Consider the following 24,340-nt stretch of genomic DNA (forward strand, 5'->3'; position numbering starts at 1 on the left):
ATATTCACTGGTACTCCGTTGTGTGATAATCCAATGTCAGAATGGAGAGATACCAGTGAAATCGTTCCCTTTTTAAAAACCTTCAAATTTCAAATTCTCCAATGTTGGGAAGATGTTCGTTTTCATTGTCTAAAGACTTTTCTGCAATCGTTGTACTAAGACAGAACATATGCGTGAAATGTCTTACCTTTGTACCAGAAAACCCAAATCTTTGAACTAAAAGTGCGAAATTAAATACAGTTTGTTTAAATTGTTTAGAACCACTCACGCTCTCATCGGGTCTCCGTGGCGCAATCGGTTAGCGCGTTCGGCTGTTAACCGAAAGGTTGGTGGTTCAAGCCCACCCGGGGACGGTTCATGTTTTTTTTTAGACAGATATTTGATTTTGTTCATTTTTTTTTTATTTATGCGGAAAAAGTATGCTTCTAATTTTGCCTTGTTTTTTTTCACCCACAACGCACAAAAAAATACACCTGAATTATTGTTGGGCCAGATTTTTAACTCCATTTGTTTCTGTTTCTGAGCCTCCGGCCGTCAATGAAAAATGACTTGAATGAGCTAGCTGAGAGGCTTGGTTTGTCATTTTGATCATAGAACAAGGAACATGCTCTATGTTTTGATCAACAATTAATTGTCACGAATTATCAACTGTACTAATAATTTTATCAGCAATTAGATGTTTATTAATGTTTTGTAATTAATGACTTGGAAAAACAGTGGTATATAAGTGGATATTTTCAATCTCTTTTGTTCTCAAATCCTACTCCAGGTGGCTGGACTTAATTTTTTTCTGAGCCTTCTAATTTGTTTCGCAAGAAGAGTTGAGTTTGCAAAATGGTGAGGCCGCCCTCATTTGGCAAACGTTAGGATTAAGTTAGCCTGGTAACCACACCTACCTCAGGATAAAACAAATTGGTAGAAAACGAGTCGAGAACCAGACATATAAAAAATATGAATTTCATTTTATTTTTTATTACTTGTAGTTGGAAACTCATTTTTTGAGTAGCTTTGTAGTAGAATTTTACATTTTATTATGATACTACCAAAATAGCGGCTCTAGAGGGAAATATTCTTTTGTGGCGAATAAATACAAATTTATGGACAATTTTGTTGGGAAACTTGAACTGTACGTTCCCAAAGAAAATTTCTAGTGCTCGTTTCCCGTAGTCGGGCTCCCAGATGACAAGCGTGTGTTGTATGTACTAATGTGGCACTATTACTAAGACTACTTGTGGGCATTGCCCACTCTGTGAATTTTTTTTGTGGCGGGGGGAGATACGAAACATCGCTGTCAAATGTCGCACAAATGTATGATGATTTTTCCTTGATTTCAGAAGTCACTCCACCAGCATTACCGCCTTGAAAGTTTAAAATAACCATTCCACCTGGGGCCAGGCCCTGAAAGTTGAAAAAATGGCGGCTTTAGCTCCTAAGTCGCAGAAGAAGAAACACATCAAACATGTTCCGCAGAAAGTGAAATTGTTTCGGGCGAGCGAACCGCTGTTGAGTGTTTTGATGTGGGGCATTAACAGCACGGTGAGTATTTTCAGGAGTTATGAAAACGTCGTAATTTGGGAAAACAAATGTGTGCTACTTTCAATTTCATGTTTCACTTCTTAAGATGCATACAGTGAATCTTTCTTTCTCAGTCTCACTTTTGTATTTGTGTGATTTTTATTATCAATCATTCAACTTGAATGAATTTCAAGAATCATGTTAATTCTTCTTAGAAATAGAAAGTTAATTTACAGAACTAGCAAAGTCTATGGAACGACATATTTTTGTTTACAAAAATTTGATATTTTTCTCACGGGAAAAGTTCCATACTCGGACGTCAATTTATCTGCTGCCAAACATATTAATTGTCACCTCAGTCCTCACCTTGTCATTTGAACCAAGAGAAATCCAGGAAGCTGTGTTAAGGTGAAAAAAATTTACTCAAAATGTGTTTTTAGAGCACATTTTGGATGCATACGTCGTGCAGAACTAACTTGAAGCAGCCGGTCAAAACTGATTGTAGTGGCTGAAAGACAGCGGTACGTTATACACGTGACATCAACAACCATGACGTCGCATGAGCCTGCCAATGATAGTGCAATACGTCATTATGAAGATTTATTTTCTCATGAATATTTAGTTTATTTCAATGGATACTTCAAATACGTCCAAAGATTGATTATTGCAACAGCGATCGTGCGCGGCCTAGCGGTTAAGAGTCTCGTGTATCAAGCAAGCGTCAGAGGTTCGAATCCTGATGAAGTAACTGACTGATTAATAAATAGAAATTAAGGAAAGGAGAGGGTGAGAGTAGAGGAGGGAAAGTGGAGGAATAACCATAAAAGATGTAACTTTTGGCGCTAGAAAATTAATTGAAAAAAGTGATGTCCGAGTACGGAATTTTTTCCCAAAGTGTATGGAGAGTCAAGAAAATTTTCTTGAAAATTGGAAATATTTCTCAGTCCCATATTCATGTCTTATCATCATTTTTGCACTAAATGACCTTCATTGGGAAGATGAACAGTGGCGTCAGGTTGCTACATTTTTTTCCTTTTCATCATATTTATCATACATTACATTGTATAGTAGGTATTCAATGATTGTGCCGTCCATGAAGGATAATCAACATGATCAATTGATGCTTTGCAACTGTTTATATATTATATCGGAATGATAGTATTTGGTCACATTGCCACTTTAGTCAGGAATTCTTGAACCTTTAATACATGTATGTAATTTTCATCTGTATTTGTTGACTGGTTTCCTATTAAACCCAATAAAGATTAAAATCACAATAAAAATGTAGTTATTATTAATATACGGCCCTAGGCCTATTATTAATATAATTTCTGACAATGTCAGGTTTGTGGAAAAGACTGTTCAGTCCATCATGTCCATCTTGAACCACTTCCCGGATAAAAAGATGAGCTTAAATTTAACTATAAATTATACTATAAAAGAAAACAAAAGAATGTTAGAAATTTAAAATATAAATTATCTGTTCTATTATAGGCTTGTCAACTCAATTTTTTCGCCATCTGTTCTCGTATTCTGGTTTATTTGTAGGAGTGCCAAGATTCTCAATATCAAATTTTGACGCCCTAATGGTCGATAGGAAGATTTGAATAATAAATTGGGCACACATGCATGTATGTAGTCACATTCCATAACCCTAGGCTGGGTTCGAACCCACAACCTGCAGAATTACCCGCAGACCGCAAACTCACAATGTAGATGTACATGTGCTGTCTATTTTTGCGTTTGTTGTGGGTGCTGTGTCTGTTCAGGAAATGCGCATATATTTAAAATTGTTGGAATCAGATAGGATTTTAGGTCAGGAAACCACCCCTGCGTGGTTGATCCAAGTTTCCTGTACACAATGTAGAGTTGTGGAGGAAATCTAGGCCTACAAAGTACATGTACAACATATTGTACTTCGCTCGTACCCCCCGCCCTGCAAACAGGATGCTGGGATACTCTGATGAGCTTCACAGAATCTTGTGAAGGAAGTGGCCTATGACCTACATGTATAAAGCATCTGGCTGCACCTGTTCAAGACCGCAGTTATACAATGTGCGCAAATGCTATCCGAAAACTTCCCATAGAAATTCACACGTTCCATACCGGATCTGATTTCTGTTTCATTGCGAACCATGTGGACAAAATTTTGAGCGTCGCATGATGCAATCTGATTGTTCGTGATTCGAAACGGAGCCTGAGCAAGTGACGGGAATTGTAAATTTACAACACACTGAACACAGATAAGTTTTACAGAATTTCCTACATTATTACGCTTTTCAAAAAAAAAAAAATTCTCTAAACTAAAATAAAAGAGTAATGAATCAGTCTTAACGACCGTTTCAAACCTTGCAGAGTCATGACCGTGATGACGCGCAGGTCACAGGTCACGCAAAATCCAACCAATCAGAGCGTGAATTCATCAGAGTATCCCAGGGTCCTGTTTGCAGGGGGGGGGGGGGGGGGGGGGGGGGGGGGGGGGGGTACGCTTGTTTTAGTGCAAATATTTATGATTTGAATTCATTGAACTTAAAGTGTCCAAGTACAATTTAATATGAACATGTATATTTTGTTCTTTTATTTGTTATCCATATAACACCCCAAAACAACCCTTGAGCACAATATTAAATTGAAAGCAATGTTCGACTGAAAAATAGAATGGACCATTTTTATTTGTGCAATTTTTTCATTCCGTTTGAAGCAGCAAAAGTGCTCAAAATCTAAAGACGAAATCTAAGCTACATGTAATCACAGAGCTAACCTGATGAAGCGTTAGCTCTGTGAATGCGGTATATTTCAAAAAGACGCAATATTCTGGATCTTGATTTCAGTTTGAAGAGTGCTGAGTCATATTTTGAAGTGCGCCCTCTCACGACACAATCGCAAAATCAGCATTCGGGACATTATTCATCATTCCACTGATTGTAGCAGCGTGATGTCACACTCTGAACAATTCTCGCTAAAACCACGCGCATGTTCCTTGTGTTAATGCTTGCATGCATGCACTTGCCAAAGTACAAAGCAACCATCAATGGAAATTTCCAAAAAAATGTGTCACTTGACACACCTTTGGAAATGACCTTGTTTTGTGGTTTTCTTCAAAATGACAGCACGCCAGAAGGAATAATTTCACAGGGAGTTTAGTGCCATTACTATCTTTAAACCAAGTAAGCTTTTAAGCAATAAATCGGTCGGTTACTTTTTGGATAGCTGCAAATGGTCCACTCTGCCTTTAAACGCCAACGGCTCAAACAATAAATGTCTTATCTTGGGAAGAGGGACTTTTTTTCACCAAGGATATTACAATTTAAAGAAATCCGATACATTTGTAAGAAGATTTGTCTCTGTTCATGTCCATTTATATTTACATATTCATAAGTCCCTCAGGACTTATGAATATCCATGATGTGCAGAAGTATTTGATTTGACTCTGTTTTCCCCTTAACAGAGCAACGAGTTGAGCCACGTTAACATCCCAGTCATGCTCCTACCAGATGACTTCAAGGCGTACAGCAAGATGAAAGTAGACAACCACATGTACAACAAGTGAGTAAAGAACTTCACTGATCAAGGGGCTGTCAATCGGTGTTGTAGTCAAGTCCATCACATGCCCAGTCACAAGTTAGTCTGAGTATCACCCGTTATCCACGGAGCTCATCTCCTGTATAACGTCTTATATGGTAAACATGCAGATATATGCAAGCTGAAAAATTAGGAGCAGTTTAAAAAAAAAAGAAGCCAATTTTCTCCAACGCTGGCTAACCAGCATTGGAAAAATACAATTTTTCTTGAAAATGTCAGCACATAAGGAGCTGCGATTTTACATGATACTTTTGACTGTCATTCTCTAGCAATCCAGTAAGGTATTTTGTGATAATGCGATCATTTCGTTTATTGATGTTTGCAAATGTTGTATATTCCCTTTAAGTAGGGTAGAAAAAAAGGGCCAGATCGAAAATGGTAATACTTAAACTTGTTTAATGTTGCCCTTAGCTGTGTTATCATTCAGATTTTTAACTGACACTGTTAAAAAGCAGTAATCTTAAATTGCACTGACAAGCCTGAGTGTGCCTGACATATGGTGCACGTACTTGTGCGTTGAATTTTGTTCCGAGTACATGCAAACACTACCTACAGGTATATTCTGCTCTCGTTAAGCTGTAGTAGAAGCCCCACGATTGTAGAAAAAAAAATTCAAGCAGTGCAGATTAAGCCGGGCTTTACAAATGCCAATCTCCATCAAAGGACAAGTCTGCCCTGGGGCGAGTTGGCTTTTAGCCGGGATCCTCGTGCCTTCGGTCTTGTGCTCACTGCCATCGGCTTAATTGAGTTGTAGCACCAATTGACGCTGCCACGCATACACTGCTGATTGGTTCACGCAATCAACAGGGGCCCAGGAGTGCCGAAAAGGTGACAAATTTGTTTTAAAAAGTGGGAGGGGCGTGGCACGTACAGTAATCGGATTGACCTTTCTACATGAGTACGTGTATGTGTCATTTTGAAAATTTGATGGATACATTTGCAGATAAATGGCTAAATTTGACTGGAAATTGAAGTTGACGGACTCAAATGATTGCTATTGAGCCTAGAAAATGTGTGCGTCTACTTAAATTGGGAAAAATTGCCCAACAAAAAATTGGTTAATGACGATCATTCAGGATCATACATGTACATGTTTACATGTACATGTAATTTCAGGATATGTAATTCAAGAAATTCCTTGGCGTTTAGTTTTTAAAGAAACTTCCAAGAACCGGCGTAGTTCAAGAAAAAATATCCGAACCTAAACACCCAATTACCAAGGAGTACAGGAAAAAGAGGAATTTTGTTTTTAATATGCTGCTGTATTAGCAAGAATATTGTGCACCAGAAACTCAGAAAAATTACATAACATTGGACACCTAACTTTCTTGTGAATCGTAAATTACATTAATGCAAAGTTACCAGAATTGTAGCTAAATTTTGCAGTGCACCATGTGTTCGTGTGTGTCTGCATCCCACGCATTGCATGTACGCTGTGAAGGATAAAATGCCTATATCCTGAATAATAAATTACCCACTGACGGATCCTATCCTTGACTGAATATATTATTATATTCCTGCGAGCGCACTAATTCTGTTTGTCATTTAGGATGCTGCAAATACCCTGAAAATTCCGTTTGCCATTTAAAGGTACATGTACATGTGGGGTGCTGTGGTCCAATGGTTAGGCCTACTGTGTTCAATTCGGGTACCGTGGTACATGGGTTCGAATCCTGATCGTGGGAACATGGTACTTGTGCTCTTGAGCAAGGCAATTTACCATTATTGCTTCGTCCTTCGGATGGGATGTAAAGCCGTAGGTCCCGTGTGTTGTGTAATGCACGTTAAAGAACCCAGTGACACTTATCGCTAAGAGAAGGGGTTTGCCCCGGTGTTTCTGGCAGTGGCTGCAATATGCGCCGCAGCACCTTGTCAAGGTGCTACATAATGGGTCTCATATGTTCATATACTTCATTTACCTGTCTTTGGTTGCATTCTCCCCCAGCGCTTTGTATCATTTTATTTAGTAGTCTCCTAAAAAATCAATTAATTTTTTTCATTTTCATTGTTTAATACTGCGCCTTAACCCTAACCTTCCCAAATCCTCCAAAATGCTCTTTGCAAAATGGTGGAATTTGCGGGATATGTGGCTGATTTTGGAGGATGCACTGTGTCAAGGTCTTGGGCCGGACCTTGTGTTGTTTATGCTCAGCCGCGCATTAAGTTAGGATTGGATTGAAATCCTTCGCACTGCTCCAGGATGTCACTGGCTCTGCCTCAACATATTGACAGTGATTGCTGGAGGATTTTGCAGGATTGAGGCAGTGGTCACCCCTCCAAGAACCACTTTCAACATGTTCAAGAAATAACGAATAATTTTGCAGGATTGAGGCTGTATGCAATTTTTTCATGTCAGTTCGGAGGATTGTGCAGGATTGAGCTTGCATCCTATCAAAAATGCTTCTAAGGGAGTTATTACATGATTAAACATGATTACAGAAACATGAATGCATATCTACCAGTACAAAAAAATGTAATTTTAACATTAATGAAGAAAACGTAAATTTTGTCTAGAGTCAGTCAGTCAAAAGTACATATGGAACCCCTTAGCACTGTGCACATGTACGTAAGTGGCTTCATTAATTAAAAGTTAAAACAGGTTGCCGAAATGTCGTGCAAAACTAATCAGCACTCGTAATGGAAATACAGTGTACGGATGAGCACTTATGTATATTTGCGAAAAGCTACTGTAGTCACGCACACACGGCTGTAATTAAACTGTCCGCATGCACTTGTCCATTAAACTCACTGCACATGTGAACAGTGTTAATAATAATAATAATAATAATAACAGTATAGCGCTATTTTCCAGAGGATACAAAGCGCTGGGGGAGAATGCAACCAAAGACAGGTAAATGAAGTAGATGAACATATCAGACCCATTATGTAGCACCTTTTTGCTAGGTGCTGCGGCGCATAATTGCTGCCACTGCCAGAAACACCGGGGCAAACCCCTTCTCTTAGCGACAAGTGTTACTGGGTTCTTTAACGTGCATTACACAACATGCGGGACCTACGGCTTTACATTCCATCTGAAGGACGAAGAAATAATTGTCAAGTGCCTTGCTCAAGAGCACAAGGAAATTAATTCTGGTTAAAATTAGAGCATTTTGAAACTTCACTTTCAAACTCGAAAACTTTACTACACGAGAACAAAGAAATGTCTCCACAAGAATACAAATTTCAGTATGTGTGTGCAGCTCATGTTACCGCACATACATGTACACCCACTGCAATATGAAATTCATGTACAACATGTGCTGTTTAGCAAAAATTAGCGAAGATGTTGTGATATTGAAAAAGAAAATATTGAATTTACACAAAATAGATTCAGGTTTCTTCGTAAAGGTCAAGATTTTGATTTACCATTCATGAATTCTGAGGTGTCTTCCGGGCAGCAGGGCAGCGTGATCGGGCCCATCATTAAGATTCGTATCAATAATGCAATGGAAAAAAAGATAATCTCAAGAGGTGTACAGGTAGCTCTTGATTCTTCCAGATCAATATGTCCGGCCGGAAAGTGAAAGGGCCAAGATCTTGTAAGGTTCATGCATAATGGAGTTAGTTTGTTTTAAAGAATAATACAAAAATTGAATGTTTTGTCCTGTGGCCAGCTATTTAGCTGGGAGTGGAACCGAGTTCAAAACACGATGTGTCTTAATTATTGTTTTTTTTTTTAACTTGTGCATACCGGTAATATTCATCAAATACATACATCAAATTCTAGCTTCACATTGTACATGTATGTACATGTACATATACCAATACATGTACATGTACATGATACACATACGTACATGTACATGTACACTGCACAAAAGCTATTGTACTTGTACGTGTACATACACGTACATGTACTGCACACTATTCTATTGTCCGTGTATGTTTGGGGTTCCATGTGTACATGTACATGAACAGGGTGTACAATTACATGATAATGAAATTTGTAATTTGAAGAAGACATTACGTAGACCGTTTCACGGATACCGCCATCTTTGTGGTCAGTTGGTGACCTCGGGAGGCATTTCAATGAAATGCGCAGGAAACAGTGGCATGATGGGACATGTTTTCAACGAAATGCCCAACAAGATATTTCCTATGACCACAAAGATGGCAGTACATGTATGTGAAACAGGTGCATACCCATGTTCCCCAATACATATGTTTCCCTAATATCTACATGTATGTTCCCCAACCCTAACCCTAACCCCAACCCTAAGAATTTTGGGGAACATCGGGTAGACCCCTGTAAAATGGTCCATGTACATGTACATACATGCACAGTATCGGTACATGTAAATTTTGTGACGAGATACAATACAGTATATTAAATTTGTACGATGGTCTTTTATTAATTCAAGAATCATCCACACTTCCCCAGGTATAACTTGAAAACACTTATCCTATCACAACACCCATACTACCATGTGCAGTCGACTCTCGTTAGTACAAACTCTGTTAATACAAAATCTGGTTATAACAAACATAAAGCCTTGGTCCCGACTGTGCCTCTATGTGCACAATGAATGGGACCGATGTTCCTCTTAATACAAATTCTGATGTAACAAACAATTTGGCTAGGTCCGAACGAGTTTGTATTAACGAGACTCGACTGTTTCGGTATGTCTTTCATGGGTCCTTGCTCTATGGTCTTTCTTAGTCCAGTTTAACAAGCAAATATAATGCGTTGACATCACTCGGCGCGATTGGAGCGCGGGTCCCGCCTCAGCCTACACCGTGGCTCGCTGAGGCGTCCAAGTCGTGATTGAACGTGACGTGTTTCCTGATCTCAGGTTGTCCACGTACGATCTTCGTCTTTTTAATGTATATTTAGCGCGCGGAAGGCCCCGTTGGCTTGGCTCGGCTCCGCAATCAACTTAGGGTGTTTGTGTAATGTATCGGGGATCACATATCGATTACAATGGCGACTTGATATTGATACAGAATTTCGACTGGAGGGCGATTGTATACAGGATGCGTTTTTGCAGGAAGCAGTGGACAAGATGAAGTGAGAAATCAATACATGTTTTTCGGGTCACTTTTCAAGCTCGGGAAAAAAATTGCAACAACAAGGCCAAAAAAATAGCTCTACTTCCGATTACCCTACCTACCCTATTTTGACAGCCCCTACCCTAATTTTTTTTTTGGGGGGGGGGAATGAGGAAAAACCCTGAAAAACATCAATTACTACCTTTTACCCTTGACTACACGCAGACACCTCCATATGATCATACACAAAAAAAAATGCCAAAAAACTTTTAAAATTCCCTACGCACCTACCCTATTTTCAAATGCCATGTAATTGGAAGCAGAACCATTTTTTTGGGGGGGGGGGGGCCTAAATTTGAATGCGGAGATATCCCGCACAAAAAAATAATACCAGTAACTTGTCTTGGAATGCAGATCTTATTAATGTAAATTGTGCATACCAATATTTTTTCATTTTTTTTGTGGACATTCTTTTTTAAATTATTAGAAATTCTATTAAAGCAGTGACAGTACAAACGCAGAATGAATAGTTGGTTCACCTGTTAACTTGTATTATGATAGCATGAACATTTTTTAAATATTTAATCGACTTTTAAACTTACTCCTACAGTAAGTTTTTCCCAGCTATAAATTTTTTTAGAGCAAATAACTAAAAAAACCCAAAAAAATGCACACTCACCCGTCCACCCTACATTTTTTTTTAAATACAATACGAAACAAACATTTTTGTCCTGGTTCGAATAGGTTTCAAAGGATTGCTTATTAGTGTACTGAGTTCGCTACAAGCGCTCAATTTGCATGACATATTTATGCCCTAGAGATGGGTTCCCGATAATTTAATCAGGTGACCCCATTATATGCATGACCTTATGTACCCTTACTCTTTTGCTTGAATAATCCAAAACAAAATTGTCATATGTTTATTTTTGATAAAATGGAGGAGTGGGGGCCTTGATTTCCCCCCCTTTTTTTACCAAGATGGCGGATTTTCCAAGATGAAAGCTTGATTCCTCCATTTTCTCGACCCTTTTGCTGATTACAAAATTGTGTTTTTTTCAGTAGGAGCAGTCACCCTTTCAACATAAATTCAATTTTGGTGGAAACAAATGAAAAGATAATATATTGACAATTTATTTGCACAATGTATTGCAAAGGTATGAATGAAAAAAAAAATTTAAAAAAAGAAGGAAAAAAGACATGAGTGGGACACAAGACCATACTCTACACTGACTGATATCGATAATGCTTTAGCACAGGCTTTAAGCTACATACGGGTAGTGTAAGCATTTTGCAGCATCAGTTTCATTTTCATGCTATTCAAAACTAATGTGACTTTCTCGCGTACGGGAAGTTTATCTTCATCCCCGCATACACACCGCATCAAACTTTAATGCGCAGCGGCGACGAAATTGCCGACACCATGCATCATTCTCGCGAGCCCATGACACGTTGATGAGTCTTCATGCGTGACCTGTTCGCCATACATGTATTCATGTCCCAGCCTCGTCTCCCCCCCCCCCCCAGCCATTCACTGAGGCTGGGGTGCAACATGACGTGCATGTTACTCACCCTGCCATGGACTCTACACAGTTGAGCTGTGCAAACTAAGCCAGTAGCCTTCAACATGTGTTATGATTTATTCTAGTAATGTACATGAATCATAAGTGTATACACGTACAGTACATGAATCACATAACTGCGTACAGTGTACGGTACATACATGTACATGATATGCTTAGTATGTTTTTACTTAAAGGGGCACTAGGTCCTGAAATCCCCGAAAAATTTTATGTTTTGGATTGTTTACTTAGCCTGTTTCAAACATCTGGTTGAAAGGAAACCAACCTAATGTCTTACCATTCCCGAGAAAAGACGAAACAAAACCGCTTGTTTACATCGGACATGACGAAGTACGAATACGTTTTTCGTGTCATTCTCAGTGTACGATATACACCTTGTGTGTCTCGGAAACAGCGGTGACCAATCGCCAATGCAAAAAAAAAGGTTTCTTCAACGTCCGCAAAGGGCAAACACTTTACGAATGAAATCCAAACAGCTCGAATTTATGGGGTCGCAAAAGTGGACCCCGAAATTCGTTCTCGCACGCAAAGTACAGGAATAACACAAAAAACGCCCAGTTTTGAAAGGATAGTTTTGTGGATGTTTATATCCTACTTTTAAATGTTATTTCCGATTAACATTATCTCGTTCAAAGCACGTTTTGTAGCCCAATTGGGCTGTTCCATGCAGGACCTACATGTAGTGTCCCTTTAAAGGTGCCGGTAATGTATACAACATTTGCAAACATCAAAAAACAAACCTACCAAATATTTAATGAATTAGCTCACTTAAGTGAATATGGTTTCAAGCATCCTGTCATTTTCAAGAAATTTTCCAATGATGGTCGGCTGACGATGGTCGAGTACTCGTCCTGGCGCGAGTAGAAGCAGGTACTCGCGAGATTTGGGGTTCATGGCTTAATGCGGTCCCCTGCAAACAGGGAATCACTCCCTCCACCTCTCTCTCCCTAGGATTCCATTCGTCAAAATTAAAAAAAAAAATCAAGTAAATGATGCAAAAATGTCACACATTAAGGATAACTCAATGCTGAAGAATGTGGCGTGACGTGCTCGCTATTTGCTCGACTTCCTATCATAATAATGTTTGTCATTTTCCTGCGTTTATGGGAATATGGGAACTACTCGTGAAAACCGGTACTTGACTACTCACGTAATTTCTCTGCGAGTTCTTGAGTAGAAAAATCCACTACTCGCCCAGGCCTACAATTATTGTGCAATTTTTTTTTTCATCACGTCCTTGAGATCGCTCACATTTGTCGACTTTCTGAATTAAAAAAAAAAAATCTTTTATGGATGTTCTGTTGATAATTGAATATTCGCATATATTCAGTATATTCGGCACAGTGTTATAATCCACAACCTACAGCTACATGGTGTACAAATACTTTTGGATGGCATGCCCTAGACTCTGCACATACTGGTATGAGATGCATATATATGATGCTTCAAGCCCATTTTCAGATACTCATAAACGTGCTTCAAACTGTTCACGAGTCGCCAAAAAAACAACAATATATGCGCGTCCCTTTCAGTCACGACGGCAGCCGAGATGGTTTCCGTTTGAGTGGACGAACGAGGAGTAAGCACTCCGCGCGCAGTAATTTAACCCCAACTCCCTAGCGGCATTTGTGATGCTTAGCGCAATCCAACAGATTCCAAGCACTGTACATGTACCAAAACCAGTGTACACATGTACATGTATGTCTTTGGACTTGCAATGTTCATATATCAGTGTACATGTACATGTACATGTGTCAAGGTACAAATGTATGTTGTGAAGTGTATAGCAGTGTCTGTGTGAGCAATTTAGTTCGGAATCAACGTAGAAAGTACAAAACCAGGTGTTGGTTTAGGCAGATTTGAGGTTGCATGAACTTAGGGTTAATTGGATAGAAAATCTTCGATTTCAACATGGTTCTTTTTACATGTTAGCATAGCAAACACGTGTACAGTAAGTCGTACAACATGTGCCACTTATATACATGGACATGTACTCGACTGTATAGCCTACTCTTAGTCAAGTCAGAAATACAATGTACAATGTTGCCTTCGGGCTATATACAGACATGACAGATACATGTAAAACGCATCCATGTACACATGTACATGTACATTATACCAATTCTCTGTGCAACAAATACAATACGGACATTTACAAGTATGGTATGTGCTACATGCATGTACATGTACATGTATGTGCATGTACATGTTTGGCCAATTCCGTAAATTTGGACGCATTGGAACATATATCCGTGCCAGACACTTTTAATGAGCTGCCGTTAGAAAAGTGGATGTGATACATCACTAGTATAGTAATGTGACATCTAATGAGCAGAAAATAATTACTTAAGGTACAAGTACGCCACCTTAACGACCGTGTATCCATGTACATCATGTGGTCGGACGCACGTTGGGTTATTAGAAAATTGCCTGTATGTAATTCTACCTTTAATATTATTGTTCGTAACTTGAAGGGAATGTACATCATTGGCTTGTGCTGTAATTTTCAGAAATGAACTATTTGAGTGGTTAGTATAATAGATCAAATATTGTTTAAGTGACATGTTTGAAGTTTTGTGTTCGAAAATGCTTGAAAAACCAAGAAAAACACAACTGTTTATGTAGTCTGGTTCCCTGACTCCACTAAAGATAAAATGGATCAATTATAGATGTCGGAAAATTGTAAGATAAGGGAACCAGTCTAGCTGGCCTGCACACGTTCATGAACATGTAACCAATAGCAAACAAAATTTAGACTGAAAAAAAATTGTAGATTTGGAGCAGTAGTTGAAAATAATTAGGTTTTCCAACGGTGGTCGGCCGACCACCGTTGGAAATGTATACAAAAATACATTTTTTTAAAAATGACTTCACACCAGGTACCATAATTTTACACGATGCTTTAGACTGTCATTTACCAACACTAGTACTAGTAAGGTATTTTGTAAAAACTTAGTAGTTTTATTTTTCGATGTTTGCAAATGTTGTATTTTCCCTTTAACATGTAGTCCCTTGAATGGATAATTTACAAAATACATGTAGTATAGGATCATTTGCAATTTATCCCAAATATTATAAAAAAAACAAGGGACTGTATTTGTTCCTTTAACATACTTGTTATCAAATACACAATGTGTACATGTACCATATTACATACAATATAAACATGTTGCACGCATATATTGCATTGCATTGAAAACGATACGAGAAATACTTCACAAAGTATAGGCCGTGGTTGTACTGTAGTTTTCAACTTCATTTCCCTGTCTTTTATAATAGACATAATTTCCAGCACCTTGAGTACCTAATGGTTGGTAGATACGTACGCTATATGAGACTCTGGTATTCTATTCAAAATGTCATATTCATTTTACAAAGTTGAATACCAACACTCAATATTGACTTCCCAAGACCTCGTCCCATTCAAAATTTGCCTTTGGGATATATATTCACTGACCAAACAATAACAACAAAACTCCCCATACACTGCTTAATAGCCGAGTGTATGGCCTCCACCAGACAAAAAAAATAATAAAGCTATCGCCGCTCTGTGGTCGAGAGATAACAAAATAACAAGGGTATGCCTTCCTGTCTTCCATTTGGCACGGTTCCTGTATGCCTATATAAAGACAGCACACAACAACAACATCCTCATCCCCAGGCAAAACAGAAAAGATGCTATCCCCCCCCCCCCCCCCCCCCCCCCCCGAAGCCCCCTTGGTCTAGGCCCCCGGCTCATTAATGAAGCCCCAAGTGTGCTTTTAATACTTGACCTGGGGCCCTTCTCAACAGAGTGTGAAAAAAAAATAATACCATCAAGGCTCGGCGAGCATCCCTTAATCTCTCATGCTGGAGTGATTTCGCCGTCTCCAATTTCACTCCTCTAGTTTTTTTTTTCTTCTTTTTTTCTCTCTTCTTATTTTAGGTGGGTTTAATTTGAAGTGGGTAATATTTAGTAGATGCATCAGCGCATGCATGCATGCATGGGGTGATGCACTGAAGGGCTGACTTGGTTTTAACAGGTTGGACTACATTTGTATGCACTATACAGAGTATGAGACGCCCTCACATGTACGCTTGATGCAAGTTTGTACGTGGACGTATATGGGTAATTCCACAAAGTTGGGTACAGAATGTGTGACATGAGGGTGAGTTTTTCAAAATAATGTGAAGAGCACTAAAATAACTTTTTTAGGTGCTGACATATATGTAGTGTCTAAAATAATAAACCATTTTGAGACATCTTGTCAAACGTTTTATTTTTAACAGTGTTGTTTATTAACAGATGCAAAGCAAGTTTCACATGTAACATGGACACCAAACATGAGGAATCACCTTTCCCATTGTTATTTTATAGAATTGATATGCTCCAAGTATAGAATGTATTTAAAAGGGCTTGATAAGTACATTAATTAAATTCATACATTTTTTGGCTAATCGTTATGAGATTATTGAAATCAGCTGTTGTTCACTCACATGAAATGGGCAAATTATATAAATTTGGCCCTTCATACATATTTTTTCTTGTATTGTCTGTTCCAAAAATGTTTGTCTACACCAAACGTGTAAAACACAAGGAAGCAAACCCACACGTTCAACTTATTTTGCCATGTTACCATTTCTTTTACACAAGACAGTATCCATGCAAAATAATTTTGTGGTTTCACATGTAACAATGACACCAAAATATTGGTGTCCTGTTACACGTGAAACTGATATATGGATTATAAGGTAATAAGCTTTAAACTTGATAAAAAATGAGTAAAACTTCATTTATATTAGTTAAAAATGAACAAATTTGAAACATCAGCTGAAGATGTGAGTGTGTTTAGCTTTGAGACTCCCATATTGGACAGGGTTGGGTTTCACATGTAACATGGATGCCAAATTATTGAACGTTCTGATTACATCTCAAGATGTGATGCCTAAACCATTTTGCCGTCCCCATCCTTCCCGTATCCCGTCCCTACCCTCCCCTACCCCACCCCACCCTCCCCCACTCCATTCCCACCCTTCTAGTACCCATAACATATTGGACAGGGTTGGGTTTCACATGTAACATGGATGCCAAATTATCGAAAGTTCCGATTACATCTCAAGATGTGATGCCTAAACTATTTTGCGGTCCCCATCCTTCCCGTATCCCGTCCCTACCCTCCTCTACCCCACCCCACCCTCCCCCACTCCATTCCCATCCTTCTAGTACCCATTACATAACAGTGTTGTAGTCGAGTCCATCACAAGTCCCTGCAAGTCCATCATAAGTCCATCACAAACAATTCAGTCTTAATCAGGTAATAAACTTTAAACTTGATAAAAAAATGAGTAAAACTTCATTTACCGGTATATTAATTAAAAATGAACAAATTTGAAACATCCGCTAAAGATGTGAGAGAGTTTAGCTTCGAGACTCCCATTATTGGACAGGGTTGGGTTTCACATGTAACATGGATGCCAAATTATCGAACGTTCTGATTACATCTCAAGATGTGATGCCTAAACCATTTTGCCGTCCCCATCCTTCCCGTATCCTGTCCCTACCCTCCCCTACCCCCCCCCCCCTCCCCACTCTACCCTCCCCTTCCCCACTCCATTCCCACCCTCTAGTACCCATTACATAACAGTGTTGTTGGATGCATTGTTCCTTGGATTAACCATTCCCAAATGGATGAATTTACTGAACATGCTGAAGCCTAAATCAATGCAAATTATGAATTTATTTCTTAGGGGAAGATTTTTTTTTAGTTTTGTACTATTCATTCTTATGTGTTTTGTTTCTTTTGTTTGAAAAAAATGTTGAAATATCTTAATTCAAACCAGAAAAAGAAAATCACATGATGCTCCACCCCCATTATGAGAATGGAATGGTCTGGCGGTATCCTAGCCCCATAAATGTGGCCTATTTACTGGACTGCTTCCGTAAACATAGGCCACACGTCCACATGTACAAAAATCGTGTCGACTTTGCCAAATTTTGATTTTCACATTTAGGCTTAGTTTGTAGGATTTTTTTGCTTTAGAAGCATACTCACCCACTTTATGGGCTAGTCAGAAAGTGCTGCCTTTTTCAGATGTCTAATTTTTGTGAAATTTCATGTTGAAATTTTGATACGCAAACGTGTAAAAATGAATCTGGAAATTTCACGAAAAATATACATCTGAAAAAGGCAGCACTTTCTGATTAGCCTATAAAGAGGGTGAGTATGCTTCTGAAGCAAAAAAATCCTACAAACTAAGCCTTAATGTGAAAATCAAAATTTGGCAAAGTCGACACGATTTTTGTACATGTGGATGTGTGGCCTATGTTTACGGAGGCAGTCCAGTAAATAGGCCACATTTATGGGGCTAGCGGTATCCTGGCCTGTGACCAATCAATGTTGACACTTCCCCTCTTATTTTAGACTAACTTCAGTAAAAATCACCAACTTTCGAACCCCCTTCAAACAGATAAATGAAAAGGACCCCATTTTTAATAGATCAGACGTTGACCATCCAACGCAGGCAAAAGCACAGGCCAAAACACAAAATCGTACCACACCGTCGCATGGAAACCACGTCGTGATATTTCCATTACGATGTGCAATTTCAGTTAGGGTTTCGGGACACATATTTAGCGTCATTTGTGAAAGCTTAGCCTCTTCTAGTCCGAGTAACTTGGACCCAACTTATCGCCTTTTTTAACATTTTGGACATGGTCTGGCGATAGTGGGGTCCAAGCTAATACCGCGACCTGGACAACATCATCCTGTCACTGTCCTAAACCAACATTTTCCAACAAAAAACATCAGATTTCACCTTCAAAACGGCCTCCAAATTACTAGATATGCCACCTGAAGTACAAGTAGACATCGATGATTAAGATGGTTGTACTTAAGTTTACTTACGATCCGGAAGAAAAGTGAAATTTTCCGTTCATTTCGGAGAGCTCCCCTCGCGATCTTGAACACGTTAAATTTCCGATCGTGTTTAATGTTTGAACGACGCGATTTCTTCTACATGCCCAGTGTACATTCAATGGTCCCCGTATCCCGTGTGCGATTCCGTTACCGAGCGCGCGCGATGCACGATTATGATAATGAGTCACGTTTGTAAACACATACATGTGCATTTTGAACTGTAAAAGGGAATCGGGAACCAGCTTGAACTGGTACCCGCCATAAAAGCTGCGCTAGTTCCCGACTCCCTATTATCGTTTGAAATGCACATGTGTTTACAAACGTGATCCAGTCTACTCATTATCATAATCGATGCATCGCGCGCGCTCGGTAACGGAATCGCACTCGGGATACGGGGACCATCGAATGTACGCTGGGCATGTAGAAGAAATCGCGTCGTTTAAACATTAAACACGATCGGAAATTTAACGTGTTCAAGATCGCGAGGGGAGCTCTCCGAAATGAACGGAAAATTTCACTTTTCTTCCGGATCGTAAGTAAACTTAAGTACAACCATCTTAATCATCGATGTCTACTTGTACTTCAGGTGGCATATCTAGTAATTTGGAGGCCGTTTGACCGTGCATGAACATGTTTTATGCCAAATCACGGAAATGGAATATCACGTCGTCACGCGGTTACCATTTTGTTTCGTATCCATTCCGTAGCTGAAGTGCAGGTTTTAGCGTGTCAACTATACTGCAACAATTGTTTGAGATGTTATTCATGTTTCAGCATACACAGGGAGTAGTTCTTCGGGATTACCAGGCACCGTGTTGATAAATCTGTAATCTAACCCTTGTTTGTCCTCCCCGAATGTGGTATACCTCGTAACTGACACCACACCGTAAAAAAATGACACCAAAACTATTGGCACCCACGATGGAAAAGTTGCCGAAAGCACGCGGGTTTCTTCTTGCAACAAAGCAAGGGTTGCATCCGGGTACTTTGATCGCAAGACGTTCATCCAGAAAATCTATAGAGGGCGCACGCGCGATCGCATTTAATTATCACGTCGTCACGTTTTTTAGTGGATGCGAAGTCAACTACCAGTGAGTAACCACGGTTGTTTTTTAAAAATCGTGTAGTTTTTTTCATGATTTCTGGTTGGATACGAATGGAATGCTACTGTTTCTCGTGGAAATCGTTATTTGGGTCTTCTAAATGACTCTGACATTTTACAATATGTCGGTAAATTTCGGTTTCACCTCGCAACATTGCTGACACGAAATGTTACGATGGGCGCTGAGACTTCCGTGATCGATACTTCAGAAATGCAAGACGCATGGAATAAATAACAATCAGGGAATCGTAAACGGTCTATTGGTTCAACTTTATTTGCAAAACATTATTTAAAATATACTCTTGGGAACACAGAATCGTACATTGAAGACCGAGTATGTTTCATGTCACAAAATATTCTTAAAATAAACATGGATACCATGATATTTTGGTGACGTAGTTTGGGTTTCGACCAATTGGAGGTCCCAAAAAAATGTTTTTTCTTGTTCGCCCATTCATCCTCAATAAATCGGGATCGATAAAAAATGTGATTAATTTGTCAAAAAAAAAAATAACAGCACTTTGTTTTCACTGGACCACTGTCACTGATGCATTGATTGTGTACCCAACTTCATGGAATGACCCATGTACATTATATCGAGGAGATATACAATGTATGTGTATACATGCAGCTCCATGTTCATGTGTATTATTAAAGCTATAGTCCATCATTTGCAGCCATCCGAAAAGTAACTGGCGTAATTATTGTGGAAAAACGTACTTGGTTGAAAGATAGTAAGGGGAATAAACTCCCTGTGAAATTATTCTTTCTGGCAAGCTGTCGTTTTGAAGTAATCAACGAAAGAAGGCCTTTCCAACGGTGTGTCTTAAGATGCACCGTAGGAAAATTTAAATTAGTAGTTCGTTTTGTTAAATTTCAGCGAAGCGCGCGCAAGCAAAAAAAATGCAGTCAGGCAAGATGGCGTCGGTCGGTCACCCCCAACTGTACTTTCTTTGCCGGCGAGGGGGTACTTGTGAACGGAGCGGATATCCGTGCTTGATTTATTCTTAGTATTTATTTTGTTATCTTCCTCGCTGCAGAGAAAACCTACCAAGTCACTTCAAAGTCAAGGAATACTGCCCTCTGGTGTTCAGGAACTTGAGGGAACGATTCAACGTCACAGATCTGGAATATCAGGTTTGTAAGAAATCAACCAGGTTTACATGATAGATCACGCCTTCAATGCTCCACCTCATCCGAGTCCAAGCCAAGCTGAGTCCACGAAGGCTTGAGTCTGAGCCAAGTCCAAGTCCGGCTCAAGTCCCTGAACCAAGTCCAAGTCTGGCTCAAGTCCGAGTCCAAATTGTCAAGTCAAATTCGAGTCCAGTCACGGAAGGGTTTTTATTAGTGGTGGAATTTGAAACTGGATTTTTTTTTAAAATTCAGTTTGAATTCCACTATTTGGTTTGGATTTTGGAAACCAAATATTCAAAACCATCCTTAAATAAATGAGGCCTTCCATTATAATACATCACCAAATTTGCTCCATGGTCTCTGATTGTAACTGCATTCACTCACACTATACCAGATCATCATAGACGGCAATGCATGTGGACCTCACGCCGCATGTACAAGTTTAGACTCGAGTCCTCCATCACTGGTAAATGTGCAAAGCAGTTAACTTGCTACGCAAATTGTGCTAAGCTAAAAGCAGCGGAGAACCAGTTAGAGCAGAATGAAACCAGTGCCATTTTGACCGTTAACCTGTTTTTGGTAAGCGATTATTACTCTGCGCTTAGGAAATTCCTACAGTTAGTACATGTAGCTCCTTGAGATATTGACCCTGCAGGACCAAATTTTGAATTTTTTGGGCTAAGCACAGAAAATAGTTGCTTAGCAAAACCGGGTTTACCAGCCAAAATGCCATGTGATGCAAATTACTTGTGACTGGTTCCCAGCTTATTTTTGCCTAGCATCAAATTTTTGCTAAGCAACAATTTCTGGCTTAAACATTTAGCACTTGTAATAAATTGTATTACATTACACGGTATTTACTCCTCCATACAATTAAATCAATAAGAGCCTTAGGAGTGCTGCCAGGGCAGTTTTGGGGCGGTATAAGGAGTAACAGGCAGGGCAGTTTCGGGCGGTGTAAGGGCAAATGGGTTAACAGCTGTGCATGAAATTGGGCCTGATCTAGAATATGCAGCTGACCTTGGGGACAAAAAGTTACCCTGATGTTAAAAAGTGTTAACTGTTTCCTGCCAGGAATTTAAAGGTCACTGTCATGACAGCACGCACGTGTACGCAATTGTTAATTGCCAACAAGGACCAATCCTGAATAGACCAGCAGGTTCCTTTAATTATTTCCTGCCTGCTTCCTGACCAATATCAACCAGCTCATGACTTCCCCCCTCTGTTGGGCCTTGCCTCGTTAATATGCAATCAGCTACCCTAGATTATTACAAGGTCCCCCTGTTTTTTTTTTTATATTCATCCATTTTTTTTTTTTTGGCCAAATGATAAAACCACCTGTGTGACTAGACATGTGAGATCCCGGTTCAAATGGCTGGGCTGGTTGTGCGGGGTCATTAGTTATTGAGGCGGGTTAAAGGGGCAGTCCAGTGGGAGGAGAAATGAGATACACAAAGACTTGGCTTGTTGCGTAGGTGAGCTGGACCCAACATTTCATTGGAGGACATTAGCCCTAACCCTTCTCACAATCCTCCAAAATCCTCCTGATGGTTTTGGAGGATTTTGAAGGGTTGAGGATGAAAGCAAATCTGTAATTTTGGAGGATTGAGGTTGAATGGTGTTTGAAGAAGGGAGGATTTTGGGGGATTGAGGCTGAATTGCATTTTGAGAGGCAGGGCTGTTGGAGGGTTTTGAAGGATTGAGGCAGTGGGTATCCTTCATTTGAACATTTGAGTGCAAACTTTTGGAAGATTTTGGAGGATTGAGGATGGTTCCTAGCAAAAAAAGGTTAGGGTTAGATATCTGTAGACCATCTGAGCACGCTGTTGCCCCTTCAATGGCTGCAGCATTGCGCATGCTATTGTTCAGGGTAACTTTATGTACATGTACATGTACATGTATTATAGAATAGCTGCAACAATGCTTTTGCCATTAAAGGGAATATACAACATTTGCAAACATCAAAATATAAAACTACCAAATCATTTTGAAATACCTTGCTGGACTGTTAGTGAATGACAGTGTAAAGCATCCTGTAAAATCATGGCACCTGGTATACTGTCATTTTCAAGAAAAGTGGTATTTTTGTATCAATTTCCAACGCTGGTCGGCCGACCAGCGTTGGAAAAAACTGGCTTTTTTTTTCAAATACTGGCCCCGATTGACCATCGCACTTGTTTGCAATCGATTACACACCTATGAACGGGTACAAGCCAGCTAGACTGGTTCCCTGACCTTATAATTCCCCAATGTATGTAAACTGCTCTGTTTCTTCTTATATGGAGTCAGGGAACCAGACTACAGGAAAATGATTGTCTTTCTTGGTTTTTATAGCATTTTCGAACCCAAAACCTCAAAAAAGTCAGTGTAACTATATTTGCTACATGTATATATTTCCAACCCCACAATTCCATCCATTTCTGAAAATTACAGCAAAAGCAAATGATGTACGTGTATATTCCCTTTAGAGGTCCTACATGTACATTGTACATGAGTTTAATGTGACAGCATGCTCGGAATGATGGACTACCGTAACTCAGTCTGTCAGTGACTCAGTCACAAGACAATAACGCGCTTCAGGTCTGGTAGCAATGGACAACATGGCAGCATAATGAGTTTGTAGCTGTTAAAGACATACCTATGTAGGTTCATTTGCATTTATCCAAAAAGTAGCCTGCCGATAGCAAATGATTATCAAAAAGCATATTTGCCTTAAAGATCGTATTGGCACTAAAAACACCGTGAAATTAGTTCGTCTGGCTTGCTGTCATTTAGAAGGAACAAAAAATGGAGTGGATTTCCAACGTTTGGAATATTGACTGATCGTTGGAAATACTGAGTTTTATCGATGAAATCATGTTTTGTGATCAAAGGGCTGTGCATGGTTTTTAAACTGTTTTCTCAAAAAAGTGTAATACCCACTGAGCTGAAATTTCAATAGTTAAAGGTTTGAACATTCTTTTTTAGATTTTGCGTTGTTTGAAATGAACAAGATGCATGAAAAGCAAGTGATCCTATGGGCAATTCCACGGTTACTCACGTTACATTTTGTGCGTCTTGTTTATCATGTACATAACACATTTTTCTGGATGTCATCTTTGGTGCTTAGGTAGGTCTAGGTCTACTCTATCTACCATGGGGATAACAGTTATTAAACCTTTTCAGTAAGGGAATTACAGCCCAAGGAAACTCAAAAGTACATCAAAAATGTAACGTGAGTAACCGTGGAATTGCCCCTATGCATCTAAAAGAACGAGCTTACTGTAGAATCAAATTTCACCTTCTGCGTAGTGTGTGAACTTTCATGTTTCATTTCCTAAATTGTAAAAAGGATTCACTCAATGAGCTCTCTACATTGTACACAATGTACATGTTCCTTTATGCCTCTGTAAATATGACAACGATAGTTGCAGTTGGTGAGAGCAGTTCGGGTCACAATCTCCATCTTGATTTTCGTTCACAGGAATTAAAAAAAAAGACATGTACACGTTCACAAAACGTGTATGGTTTTCCACAATTTGTGCAGCATTTGCATTATTTGG

At 39.3% G+C, this 24,340-nt stretch overlaps 1 protein-coding gene and 1 non-coding gene across 2 annotated transcripts in view; both read left to right on the forward strand.

Annotated features, from left to right (window-relative positions):
- Positions 1–279: 279 nt before the first annotated feature.
- Trnan-guu lies at positions 280–353 on the forward strand. The gene has a single exon. It is a non-coding gene; the product is annotated as a tRNA-Asn (tRNA).
- Positions 354–1,232: 879 nt separating this feature from the next.
- Positions 1,233–24,340, forward strand: part of LOC119719446 (phosphatidylinositol 5-phosphate 4-kinase type-2 beta-like) — a 36,248-nt gene continuing 13,140 nt past the window's right edge. Inside the window, exons 1-3 of the mRNA XM_038188900.1 lie at positions 1,233–1,536; positions 4,964–5,061; positions 20,705–20,801. Of these exons, the coding sequence (XP_038044828.1) occupies positions 1,414–1,536; positions 4,964–5,061; positions 20,705–20,801 (318 nt within the window). The 5' untranslated portion in view covers positions 1,233–1,413. The remainder of the gene's footprint in view (positions 1,537–4,963; positions 5,062–20,704; positions 20,802–24,340) is intronic.

This window comes from Patiria miniata, unplaced genomic scaffold (assembly GCF_015706575.1).
Source record: "Patiria miniata isolate m_02_andy unplaced genomic scaffold, ASM1570657v1 HiC_scaffold_8, whole genome shotgun sequence".
NCBI classification, from domain to species: Eukaryota; Metazoa; Echinodermata; class Asteroidea; order Valvatida; family Asterinidae; genus Patiria; species Patiria miniata.